Raw genomic sequence first — 13,582 nt, 5'->3', positions numbered from 1 at the left:
ATGATACAGTGTACCTACCATGCTTGGCCAGTGGCTGAGAGTAGCCTAGGCAAGTGTAGCTGTGGCCGTGGCATTCATGCCACAGTGGATCTGAAAGCGTAGCAGCTGGAAACCTTCTGTTAACTGCTCCCACTACAGGTTGTTCTTAAAGGAGGTCTACTGTGGTCACCACAGTGGAGCTTAAGATTTTTTAAAAGTACTTTTTATCTATTGACCGTAGGTCTAAAAAGTACTGTATTTAAAAGCTACTTGAATTAACTCTTTTTCTGTCTTTATCATTATATCAGTTATTTGAAGTACAGTTGGATTCATTTATTTGTTTGTATTTTGTTCCCTTCATTCTTACTGATTTAATTTAATTTTAGAATATGTAGAACATTAACAAGGCTCTAGAGTCAAAATTATTTTAAAAGGTACACTCAAAGTAGTGTTACTGTCTCACTGCCTATCTTTCCATGCCATTCATCCCTTCTTACACAAATGTTTGTGTACTACATATACCCTTTTATAATAATAAAAAAAAAACGTAACAATATATCTCAGATATCACCCCATACGAGTTCATAGAGATCTTCACTTTTTTTAAAACAGCGTCATAGTGCCCCACTGTATGAGTGGGCCATGGTTTACTCCATCAGCCTTCTACATGTGAGCATTTAGGCAGGTTTTCAATATTTTGCAATTAGAAATAATGCCACAATGAATAACCCTCTGCATATGTATTTTTGTATTACTGAGGGGCTTATCTTTAGGGTAAATTCCTAGCAGTGATATTCCTCTTAGGTCAAAGGGTTAAAAGAGTACATCCTCATTTAAAAAGACATCCCCAGATTTCCTATCATAGGGATTGTATAATTTTACATTCACACAAGTAATGTATGAACATACCTGTTTTCACACAATTTTGCCAACAGAGTGTCCATCAAGCTTATGATTTTTGCCAATCTGATAGGTGAAAAATGTATCCCAGTGTAGTTTTAATTTGTATTTCTCTTGTTGTAAGTGCACACCCATGTTCTTTAAAGCTGCAACCCAAAAGTTGCACATATATATATATCACATATGCTCTCACTCTATTGGCCAGAACTTAGTCACATGGCATAGCCTTACCTGGCTGCTAGGGAGGCTGGGAATTGTAGTTGGGATTCTGAGACAACATGTACCCTGCTTAAAGTCAAGAGTTTAGTGGTATAGAAGAAGGAAACAATGGGTATGTGGGACAACCTGCTGTCTCTGCTCAGTGGCTGAGACATTTTTCTTTATTTTGAAGTCAGTAGGAACCCAGGGAAGGAATTTATTAATACTAGGTTTAATGTCTGTAAAAACAACATCTGTTTAATATAAAAATTTTAATAATATAAACCAGTACAAATAATAAAGTGATTTGCATTGCCATGGTCTGAACATATTTCCAAATCAGAGAAGAATTTGTTCTTTTTAATTTTTACTTCTTTCGAAGTATGAAAGTAATACATATTCATAATAGAGTGAAACAATACAGAAGTGAATGATGTTAAAAAGTGAAGTCTTTTCACTTGTCTTCTGCCCCAAAGTAACTAAAATTCCAGTGTGCACATTATTTGTGACTTTTGCTATTATAAACAAAGCCGCAGTAGATAGTCTTGCATATATCTTTTCATTCTTTCATTAGCAATTCTTAAGAAAAATTTCTAGTTGTGAAATTGCCAGGTGAAAAGATGTATAGACTTTAGATTTTATTAAAATCTGCCAAATTTCTCCTCTAAAAGGCTGTATCCATGCCTACTCCCTCTGATAGTGCATGTGAGAACATGTTTCAGGAGGGATTTGGGCGGCGATGGGTGTGGCATGCTTGCAGTTGGGTTCTCTGTGAAACACGAACCTACCAGCAAGCCTGGCAGGGGCTGTGATGCCACAAAACATTTTGTGCTTTTAAAGTCCCTTGTCAGTGTGTTCAGCACCTGTACCATTGTGCTGGCTTGTCCAATGACACAGGGGACCTCACCTGGCTCCAGAGTGCAGGGCAGAGTCTGCTCAGTCTGTCGAGGAACCTTTGAGAGGGAGTCAGGGCCTGGTCTAGTCCTATATCAGCCACTTAACCCAGTGACTGGCAAACACTTCTCTTCCTTGAGCCCCAGTCTGCCCTTACTTATATAAGATGGCTGGATTGGGTGAACTTAGGTCCTTGCACTCATACAGTAGTGATTCTATGATTTAGCAACTGCAATTTTGAAGAAAATACCAGACAAGATCACTGCCAGGTTATATCAATTGGTGTCTACATCTTGACTTTTTTGGTGTCATGATCTGTCTTTTCTGGTCAAAGCTAGAGAGGGCAGATGTCTCTAGGGGTTTCAAAAAATGTGTATCTACTTCTGCCTGGTATCTTGTATGAGTTATGCAAATCAGAAAGTCATCAGAACCACCATAGACTATGGGTAAAGTGCTGTAGGAATTGAAGAGGGAAGATTAGTCTGTAGCCTGGTTCTGAGATGTTAAGCCACATGATGGATTCGGGTTACTTCTGTACCCAGACACTCTGCTGGTCTTATTTAGAGTTACCCCTCTTCTTGTGCTTCAGACCTCAGTGCCTCTGGACTTGACTCCAGCAGATGTCTCCACCCTCTTATATCACTAACTCCTCACTCACTACTGGGTCATTTTGGGGCATGCACACACACGCACACACCCCAACATAACCCCACATCCTGTGTGCACGACTACCCCATTTCTCTGCTTCTCTTTGTAGAAAAGCACCTCTATGTTACCGGAGCAAAGGGATCTGTCTGCCTGCCCGTGTCTAAATCAGTGAGATACTTATAGGTTTTGCAGCAAAGAAAATAAAGTGTTTTTTTTTTTTTTTTTAGAAAGTTGCAAGTCCTGGAGACACTGGCAAGCTATCACTCTCAAAAACCTGGCTGTCCCCATAGAGTACAGCATAGGGAATATAGTCAACATTATTGTAAGGGCTATGTGTAGAGACAGATGGGTGCTAGAGTAATCGGGAGATCACTTCATAAATTATACAAATGTATATCCATTGTACTGTATACCTGAAACTAATATATAAAACAAAAAACAAAAACAAAAACAAAAAAATCCTGGCTCCCAGTGTCTCAAGGGGAAAGATGTTATCCTTAGTTTAATCAAAACTTATTATCCTTGTGATCATAGACCTAAGGCTTTATTCTTAAAAGATTTGACTCTGGCCAGAACCTTATGTCCTAAGTCTTAACGATTAAGGGAGTAGGCATACAGAGGTTGAAGAATAAGGGCAGAAAAAGCAAGTGAATCACATTGCCACTATACTAGGCAAAGCCTAGTAAAAGTTGTCTTAAAGAAATAAAGTCTACGTGCAGTTACACACAGAAGGTTATTTGAACTAGACATTTTCACTTTTTTAATTTCTATTTTTTTCCCAACGCACCTAGATCAAATTTTTGCCCCTACCGCTCTGTTTATTTGTTCATTTATTCAACAGATATTTATTGAGCACCTACTATGAGCTGACAAAATTCTATGAAGATATGGCATATTATAATTCGGTGAATAGTTCTTGCCCTCATTGAGCTTACATGGGGTGGGGTGAGGAGATAAGCAAGGACTAAGATAAATTAGTGAATTGCTTCTCTGTGGGCTGGTACAAGCTATGGAGAAAAGTAAAGCAGGAAAAGAAGATGGAGGGTGAATGTGGTAGAAGGGGTGTTCAGTTTTAAAGAGGAAAGAAAAGAGCTCACTGTGAAGGTAACCTTGGAAGTAGGTGAAGGAGCAAGTCTTGCAGATATCAGGGGAACAGGGGACAGCCGAGCCAAAGCCCCAAGGATGGTGTGTGCCCGGTGTGTTCGAGAAAAAGCAGGCCTCTGTGGCCGCAGCTCAGTGAGTGAGAGAGGAGTGGTGTGAGGTGAGAATGGCAAGGAGTGGGAGAGAGAATGATTTGTATCCGAGAAGAAACAGATCGCCTGTCTCTGTTGCCATCCGGAAAGATGAACAGGAGTTCCCTGTGGTGGGTGGAGGTGGCATATCCAGACACTGCCAACAGTCTGATGTAGCTGAAGCCCAGAGCCCTCGCAGATGAGAAGGAGACGAGCTGGGAAAGGAAGGCAGGACGGGACCAGGAGTGGCCCTGAATGCTTCTGACATGGCTTTTATCAAGGATGCCAACAGCCCCCATTTTGCCAGATCCATTGGCCACTTCTCAGACTGTGTTATACTCAACTCATTGGCAGACCTGACCAAACAATCCACTCTTGCTTGTAACACATTATTTCCTGACTTCGTGAACACCCTGCTCTCTCATTTTCTCTCCATCTCCTCTGCTAGCTCTTCCTGCTCCTCCTTCTATTACAATGTTCCAGCCTCGCTTCTCTTGTCAGAGTGTTCCTAATACGTGTGACAAGATGCTCACATTTAACACATGCCAAGTGTCCTCGTACCCTGCCTTGAGGTGCTAGACCACCTAACAATAAATGCTGAGAGACTGTAGAACCTTTCTGCAGGATTAGCCCATCACCTGCCTCACTATTGTAATAAATTGAGGTGGAGGGGGTTGAGAGTTTAGAAAGAGTTGTTAGTGTGCTATCATATTTTCCCTTTAATCTCAAGTTAAATGAAATGGCTTTCAAGAGAACTCCTTGGAGAGCTTACCATTTATGCCCTGGACTGTCTGAGGCCACAGAATGGAGTGTTAATATTTACCAAAAGAAGTCTAAAGGCCCAAGAATGAGGCTGGAGTGGCTTGTCTGGAGTGGCTTGTGTGGAAGGACTGTCCTTCTACCTGGGCAGGACATCATTGCCTGAACCTGATGTGGATAATGACAAAAGCTCCTGTAATCATCCTAATATGACCTGCCCAGTGCAACTCCTAGGAGGGTCCATGTGACCCAGCCAGAGGGGTGCCCCACTGAAGCCTGGGCTGAGGGAGAAGATGCCCAGCTGTTGAAGGGGATGGCATGGGAGGTCTCCATTGGAGGGATCTTTGCGGAACCCACAAAAGCACCCCAGGGAGGGTGGGCCAGCCATCATGCACCTGCCGTCCCAGGACACCAACAGCAGAAAACGGGTTCATCACCCTCAGAAGACTACAGTCTTGCCTGCTCATTTGCCAGCCCCTGGATCCACCTCTGGGAGGGTCAGAGGTTAAGGAATAGGAGAGGAGGAGGAGATAGAAAATAGAAAGACAACTTCCACCCCTGCTACCAGGTGTCCCAAACTAACTTCCCATAATCCGTCAGACCTGGGTCAGGGCAGGCTCTAAATTGGATATAAATTTGAAAGTTTGTGCATTCAAACCAGGCTGGGCTGGAGTTATTTCATTAGTAGACTGAACTAGACTCTTTATGCCAAAACAAGAGGCTCTCTATTATCTGAGAATGAGTGGGAAAGCTATAAGACTCGCCTGAAATTTCATCCACGGGTGGGAAAAATAGCTTACCGATGAAGTTTAAAGGAGCAGTGAAGGAAGTGTAAACCAGTTACACAGACACTAACGTAGCAGGACTGAAAGCTTGTCCCTGAGCAGCAAGACAGATGTGGACAAAGACAGAAACCCTGGAGCCGCTGTGGCCCTGGCAATGCAACCTTGGCCTGCGGACAGGTGGATCTGGAAGAGGACAGACCACCATAGTCTGCAGCCTGTGGGCTGATGTCAGTTGGAAAAGGTTTCCTTTGAATGCCTAGGGGCAAACTGACAGTATCTTTCCCTGTCCAGGTGGCTGTTAGGAACAGGATGTGGAGGCTGCTCAGAGGTGGATGAGGACTCCTGGGGATGTCTGTCAGGTGAAGGTAGAGGGTACAGTTTCTCTCCTGGGGGCCTGAATGCTGAGACCAAAATTGTGGGCAATGAGATGAAGCCCCAGTTTCCTCTGGGAGAAGGCTCTAGCTGCCAAGCTGCCAAACAATGTTATGTGAACACTCTGACCTGGGGTGAGCGGCTTCCCCTGGGGACTTCAGGGGCATTGGCTCGAGGCTGGCTAGAGGCACATGGAAAGGTCCGGTGTGGGGTCCAAGAGTTGCTGAGAAATGGCAGCAGGGTTAACAAAGTCTGAGAAGAGCAAAGGACACTCAGGTACCTCTCGTGCATGTCAGCTGGAATCTACCCTATTGGAGGCAGATGTCAGAAGCCCCTTGGAGACTTAGATTACTTGGCTCAGCTCTGAGGGGTGTTTGAGGAGCCACAATATGAAGACTGCATTGAAACAAGGCAGGTGTTTTCCTGGTGCCTGTGTGCTGTCTGTGGAAAAGAGAGGTGTCTATGGCACCAGCCCCTCTGACCTTTGGACTTGAAGATGGCATCACAGGGAGTTCTTTTCTTGGGGAGTCCTCTGTGAGAATGGCAGGAAAAGCTCTACACTTGTCTGCTCCCCTGTAGTTGGAACACTGCCATGTCATTTGGGAAGGTTGGCACATCCAGGGCGTTTCAGAGCCAAGCCTTGGATCAGTCGAGGCTTTGCACCTGGCTGCTCTGTGCAAAGGTGATTGTGAGTGTGGCTGCCATTCTTGGTGCCAGGCTGGACAGAGACTCAAAGGGCCGCACATGTTGCTGCTTCAGCACGGCCGCTGTGGCAGGAGGGAGGAGGGCTCCCAGGAAAGGATGATACTTTAGGGGTGGAAGAGATATCAGAGGAGGGGGATCAGCCTGACTTCCTGTCTGATGCCTGGGTGTTGTCTGCAACATGTTCCCCACCCAGTCCCAACCCCTACCTCCACTCTCATTTTTTGAACATCTCTCAAGCAGTCCGTATTATCTCCAGACAGTGAAAGTCACTCCTCACTTTGAACTGAAATTGACTTCCTGGCCCTGGTTCTGTTTTCTGGGCTGCATAAGACAGGTTGGCTCCACTATCATCATGTTCTCCCTGAGTCTTCTCTCCAGAGTGACTATGGAGAGAAGCACCTTTGGCCCCATTCGACATGATCCCTTCACTGTTCTCTCCTGTCCGTCTGACATTGCACAATGTGGGTCCAGGGTCCCCCAGTCCTGGGGTTCGGGTCTTCCTGGTTAAACCTTTTCTGTGAGACTTGGCCTAACCTGTAGAGAACTTTCCACTGCTGACATATGCTGATTATCCTCACACCTCCTGCTCTGGTCCTTGCTTCATTACTGGTTGTAGGTGCCCCAGGCAAGCCCTGGCCTAAGAGTAGGCATTCCTCTATTACTTCATCCTCTGACAGCTACTCCTGTCCTATTGTAAGATGCATCACTATTCCAGGTACCACTGAGAAAGTCATTGCCAATTAAATTATAGCTGACAGTATTTACTTTTCACATCATTTGTAGCTCATTCCTATTGTGAAAAATATGTGTATCATAGAATAGGTAAAATATGATAATACAACGTGCCTCATGACATGAGGGACTTATGAGATAATGCATGTCAAGTGCTCAGTGTGAAGCAGGGTAAATACTCAATAAGTGACATCTACTTTTATTCAGATCTTCCAGCAGCTCACCACTGCCTCCACGCAGATGCCTGCCCACCTCCCCAGCCTCATTTCCCACAACTTCCTCAGGCCTCTGCTCTGCCTGCAGTGGTTTCTGGCAGTACCTCTTACCTCTGCCTGAAGTGCCCCTCCCCAGTGGTCCCTCTGGTCCATGTCCTCAGCTGTCACTGCTTTTGGAAAGCCTTCTCTATCTGCCCTACCTTTTGTGCAGCCCCCTGCCTCCCACAATCCTCCTGTATTATTTGCTTACTCATCTGCTTCCTTCCCTAAAATGTGAAACTTTGAGAGCAGGGGCTGAGTTATTTATTTTCGTGTCTCCAGTTCTTAGCACAGTGCTAGAACATGATAGAGGCCCAAGAAATGTTTACTGAGTGAGCGATACTTTTCTCATGTGTAATAGTACCTGAATTTGCATAGCGTTTTATCATTTAACATGTTTTTTAAAAAATAATTTCCTCATTCCATTAACCTGAGCAGGTCAAGACAGGTGCAATGTCCTTATGTCTAACCATAGCTGGAAAAACTGGGCACTTGTTAAGGGGTGCACCTGAGTGCACGGAGCCTGGTTAGTGGCCAAACTGGATGCAGAGGCTGGCCCTGGCCTCTTACCAACTTGGGAGTGACAGGACCTTGGCTTAGAACAGAGGTGGCAAACTGCAGCCTGCTGGTCACATGAGGCCTGTGGGTATGCTTTGGCTCACACATTGGTTTTTTTTTTTTTTAATGCAAACAGGTTACCAGCACTTAAAAAATTAGGCGATTTCATACAGAAATCTCAATTACAAGCTTAAAAATTTAGTACCTGGCAACCTTGGTCTTGCATATCATGTGGGCAACAGCGGGCAGGGGTTGAAAAGCCAGGATGTGCTTCACTCCTGAGTGTTCTCCCTCTCATGCTATACGCACATGTCTGGCCCCAGTAGGTACTGAGTTTGCAACCTCTGCTCAGGGAAAGGATCCTGCCAGTGAGGCCTTGGGTTGTGTCTGTGGCTCTAAGTTTTGTGCTAGGTATGTCACCAGTGCTCAGGGGTTGAGCAGAACCCCCTGCTGGTGGAGCAGGTCTGGGTGTGCTTCCAGAGACAACTGCCTGCAGTTGTTAATAGCCCCAGGCTTAGGCAGGGACTTGGAGCCAGCTCCCTGCTTGGTCCTGGTCCTCATCCTGGAGGCAGGGTGGGAAGGGGGGTGGTGGTGAAGTAGCTCCTCTCTCCTCCCAGGACAAAGGGGATGATGGGGTCAAGGAAATGGACAGCTTCAAGAGTGATTGATTGGGAACTGTCCAGCTCAATGTCTGCAAGAGTGAAGAGATGGAGGAAGTGGTGGAGATCATCCGCTCAAGCCTGGAGGACCCTGAGAAAGGTAAGAGGTACCTGGGGGCAAGTGTGTAACGCACAGGCCATTCCAAGGGTACCCTTCCTAAATGCTACCCTCCGTATTATTCAAGTGCTTCCTCCAGCACAGTAGGGGGAAGTGGGTTAAATTAAACACACCCTACAATAGGCAGTATGAAATAAAGCCAGAGGCAATTTCAGAATCTACAAGAGTGATGAATGGATGTGCTCTGGTTCAGGTCAGTTCAGCCAGTGCCCATTGAATGTCTATTCTGAGCCAGGTGATGGGCCAAATGCTTAGGATACAGAGATGGCCAAGACTCAGTCCCTGTCTCCGAGGACCTCGCAGTTCATCAAGGGGCTGACCCAGGTGATTTCCACGTCCCCTCTCAGGGAGCAGCACAGGACAGAGGAACATAACCCAGTCTTGGGGTGGGGAAGGGAATGGAACAGTTAAGGCAGATTGTGGCAGAATATGGGGATGAGCATTCAGGAAGGAAGGCAGGGCGTGTATAATTGTGGGAAGCACACAGGGTGTCAAGTCTAATAGAGGTGGTAGCAGCAAACGAGGTTGGGAGGGAGCTTGTTCAGGGCCTGGGCTTCCAGACGAGGGAAGTGACCACTCTCCTGAGGGCAGTGGAAGCCACTGAATGGGGTTTCCTGAGGGAAATGACCTGGTCAGACTTGTGAAAGCTTGCTCTGGGGGCCACGGTGGCAGTGTGGAGTGGATTTAAATGGGGAACGTAGGTATGAATGTCCTGAACTAGGGCAGTGAGCATTGGGAAAGAGGAAGATCAGATTCAAGGGGTATTGGGAAGATATAGTTGGCTGGACTTGGTGACCGATGCATGTGGAGATGAGGGAGAGGCAAGAGGTTTCTATCCTGGATATCTGGTACTCCTCACTGGAGGAGCAGTTCGAAAGATGGGGAGATGCTGAAGTACCCAAGGGACGCCCTGGGGGAGTGTCTGGACTGGAGATCAAGTGTCCAAGGTTGGAGGTGAAACTAGGAGTGGGAGAGTTGGCAAGGAGAGTCTACTGTGAAAGATGAGCAGTTAGGGGCCAGAGAAGAGGAAGAGACAGCTGTCAAAGAGGTTGGCTACAGAGGTTGGCTACAGAGGTTGGCCCCAAAATCTAAAGGGACAGAAAGTTTGGGGGACAGTAGCCAACAGGGTCACATGCTATAGATTCAAATGTCCTCCCAGTGCAGCCCATGGAGGGCCTTGGTGGGAGGGCTCTGTTGTACAACAGACGGGAGGGGATGCTGTTTGTGTAGAGCACAGTGGTGATGGTCCCACCTGGGGAAGCCAGTCGGCTACTCACTTCATCGCTGACATTTACCTTGGAGCTTCCTGACAGCCCAGACAGAAAGGGTATGCCTCATTCAGCTCTGCTTTTCCATAGAACGGGGTGGGCGCAGATCTTTGGAGTGGTGACTTCGGTTGCTAGTAGGGAGCAGGGAGGTGGGTGGGGCGACCGGAGCCTGTGCTGGGCACTCTGCTGAGCATTTATCAGTCAGGCAGAGATGCTGTCATCCCCAACAGCCACCTCAGAAGCTCTTATGCTGTGTGGCTATCGAAAGAAGCTGTTGCTCTGGTTGCTGGCCTGTCACTGATGCGTCACTTTGTCAGCCCAGTGCCACCCCCATCCCACAGCAGGCCATTCCCAAGCCCCTCTGCTCTCTGAGGAGAGGCTTGTGGGTTTCTGAACATCTGTTTAATAATTAACAGGCAGACCAGGGCTTCTGTTCTGCCAGGATGGGTCCCACTGGGATGACTACCAGCTCAGAGGTGTAGCCTGCTTCACCCCCTCACTGGTAGTAAATCTTCTTCCTCCCTGCCTTTCTTGGCAGCTGGGATGTTGCCTCCACAAACTACCAGGCAGGAAAACAGCTGTAGTCAGCACCATAAGGCCACTGTATTACCACTTATGGGTTTGTGGTGACTTAAAATGCCCGTGGAAGGAAGTCGCCACTATAGATATAGCACAAAACGGGGCTGCACCAAGGCTAGTGGCTGCCCCGGACCCTGGTCCTTGTACCCTGCCACCAGGGCAGAATCATTCCCTGGACTGGTCTGACCAGTTAGCATAACCGGCAAGGCAGAGCCAGAGGCGAAGGTGCTCGTCGACCCCCCTGCTTTTGGATGGTGTTCAAACCCCAGCACCACCCCTGATGCATAAGCCTTTTCCTGATGCTTTTTTTTCATGCTGCTTTCTGGCAAGGGTTGATAAACCACTCACCGTGAACTTACCCAACCGATACTTCATTTTTTTGGAAAAAAAATTTTGAAGATTTTTGCGTTGAAAAAGAAAATCTGTTACATATGTGTTTGTGCATGTCTCCCTTCCCCCACCCCTCACCCTCACCCTCTCTCCCTTTGGTCCTCCACCCACCACCATGGGCTGTCTTCCTGGTAAAGCCACTGGAATTCTCGCCTTCTCTGGCAATGCGGCTTTTGAACTCCAGGTGGCGCCCTCCCAGAGCTTTCAGACTAGTGTACCATTTCTAAGCTGGGGGCAGCTTTTGACTCACTTCCCAGGCAGGGAGCTCCCAGGAGACAAGTGGAGGGCACATTTTGATGGCAAGATTGGTGCCCTTCACCCTGGCCCTATGGAACAGTAGCTGCCAAAGCCGGGGGAGCCCGCCACAGGAGGTGAGATGAAGGAGATTTTCTGATTAGAGCAAGTGAGCCATCTGCCACAAGCCCCTTCACTTTCCAGCAGGATTCTGAGGGACTGGACATCTGGAGTCTGAGCAGCACTCCCTCCTTCCACCCCAGGGAAAGGCCAAGTGAGTGAATCAACTGACAGATAGTAGGGCTGGTCTGATCTTGAAACCACTTCCCTCGCTGTCAGTAAACATTTGTTGAGTACTTGCTGGGTAGTTGATAGTGTATTGAGCACCAGAAGGGATGTGCCCTGGCAGAAGTTTGCTTTTGGACACCAGCCAAGTGGAAGTCGGTAGCTTCACAGCAGGACCTGTGAGGAACGGTTGTAGCACTGGGGACATTATGCTGTGGGCAGGGAAGACCCTACTGTCTGGGACACCTTCAGTCTGGAATTAAGAAGACTAGATTTACTCTGGGCTTCACCTCTTATTAGAATTGTGACATTGGGACCGTACTTTTGCCTACGTGGGCCTCAGCTCGCCCATCTGTGAAGCAGGGAAAGTGCTTTGAGAGCCACCCAGTGCTCACCTAGACTGACTGCTGCAGGAGTATGGGTAGAATTTCAACAAAGAGCTGCTCTTGGGCTGAGGGGCGGGGGAGCTGAGTAAAGCCAGGAAGTAGCAGAGGCCATGATATTAGAGGGATGGCAGGCTGTTTAGGCTTTGAGAAGGCAGAATACATGAAAGGGAGTGGGTGAGAGGAGTCTTCACATACCCACTATGGAAGGGAACCATCGGGCAGGAAGTGACTGACTGAGGAGACTCTGGTTAAGGGGGCTGGGTCAGGATGGAGGTGGAGGAGAGAGACTGAGCCTGGGAGACCGGGGAGAAGCTTCTCCAGGAATACAGGAGGGAGGTGACGAGGACTCAAACCAATGCTGTGGAAACAGGAAAGAAGACACCAATTCTACGATACCAGAAAGAAAGCCATCAACAGCACAGGGGTAAGCATGAGGGCCACGTCCTGACACAGACCTGGGTCCAAATTCTGTCCTGTCCACTTTTTAGCTGGGTGACATTGAGCAAGGCACATAACCTCTCTGAGACTCAGTTGCCTCATCCAGATATGGGACAATTTAATATCTACTTTATAGGTTTGTTGTGCGGATCGGGTGAACTAATAGATGCAAAGTGTTTAGTTCAAGGCCTGGCAGCTGTCCTGTCCTTTATCAGTAATATTAAAAGTTCTCATTAGATAGGGGAGAAGTGAAAGAGCTGGAGGAGCCAAAAACGAGAGTGAAACTATGACCAAGGAGGAGGAATAGAGCTGGGCAACGGGGCACTGGATGTGTTGGTGTGGTTGGGGTGAATTAGAGACCTGTGGGACATGCAGGTAAAAGCGACCATCAAGAGGAGGCTGTGGCTAGGAGAGAGCCATGACTACTGAGGGGTACAAGGGAACCCTCAAAGCAGAGGTGGCAATGGGGCTGCTGCAGGAACACGGCCGTCACCCAGACCAGCAGGAGTGTTGCGAGTTTACTCAGAATCTTGGCTGAAGAATCCAGAAAGCTCCTGGGTCCACAGACTTATCAAGTCAGCAGAGCTATCACCCAGGATCAGTGTGCTTTCATGGGCCAAGTTCAATTAATCTTTTTTGGATATCAGTGCCAGATGTAATTCATTTTTAGATGGAAAAAAAGATTATGTATTTTAGGTTATGTGATACTGCCCCAGATGAATCAAACACAAAGCAGCTGAAAAATTCCATGAACATAAAGAGAAGCTGCCTAAACACTGAGTATAACTTGAGAGAAGGTGCCAAGTACAGGGCATTGGGGGAGACCTGTGTCTGGTGGGGCAGGTAGAAAAAAAGGGGGCAGAAGGAAAAAAAGGGGGGGGAAGAGATTGGGTTTTCTTAATGCCAAGAGAGGAGTGAGTGTCAAGAGCTATGAGTAGTGTGCATACTGTGGAGAAGTTGGGGAGGTGAAAACAGGGCAGAGTCTTTAGCATGTGGCACCCTGGACACCCTGCAGCAGCAGGAGGGCTGGGACCCAGAATGGCAGGGGATCGGGGAAGTAGAGAGCTGTGTTCTCAGAAGCCTGGCCACAGAGCGAAGGGGAGCAGACAGTAGCGTGAGAGGGTAGCATGGTTAAAAGAACGTTTTTAGGATATGAAGACATGATATTTGTATTCACCCGACAAACCTTTATGAAGCACCTCATATGTA

At 47.3% G+C, this 13,582-nt stretch overlaps 1 protein-coding gene across 1 annotated transcript in view; it reads left to right on the top strand.

The window, feature by feature from the left end:
* BDH1 (3-hydroxybutyrate dehydrogenase 1) overlaps positions 1 to 13,582 on the top strand; it is a 23,808-nt gene that overhangs the window by 6,563 nt on the left and 3,663 nt on the right. The window contains 1 exon segment of the mRNA XM_006906193.1: positions 8,634 to 8,775. Coding sequence (XP_006906255.1) covers positions 8,634 to 8,775 — 142 coding nt within the window.

Source organism: Pteropus alecto, unplaced genomic scaffold (assembly GCF_000325575.1).
Source record: "Pteropus alecto unplaced genomic scaffold, ASM32557v1 scaffold311, whole genome shotgun sequence".
NCBI lineage: Eukaryota > Metazoa > Chordata > Mammalia > Chiroptera > Pteropodidae > Pteropus > Pteropus alecto.
Note: the sequence above shows the minus strand (reverse complement) of the source record. Positions and strands in the feature narration are given on the sequence as shown.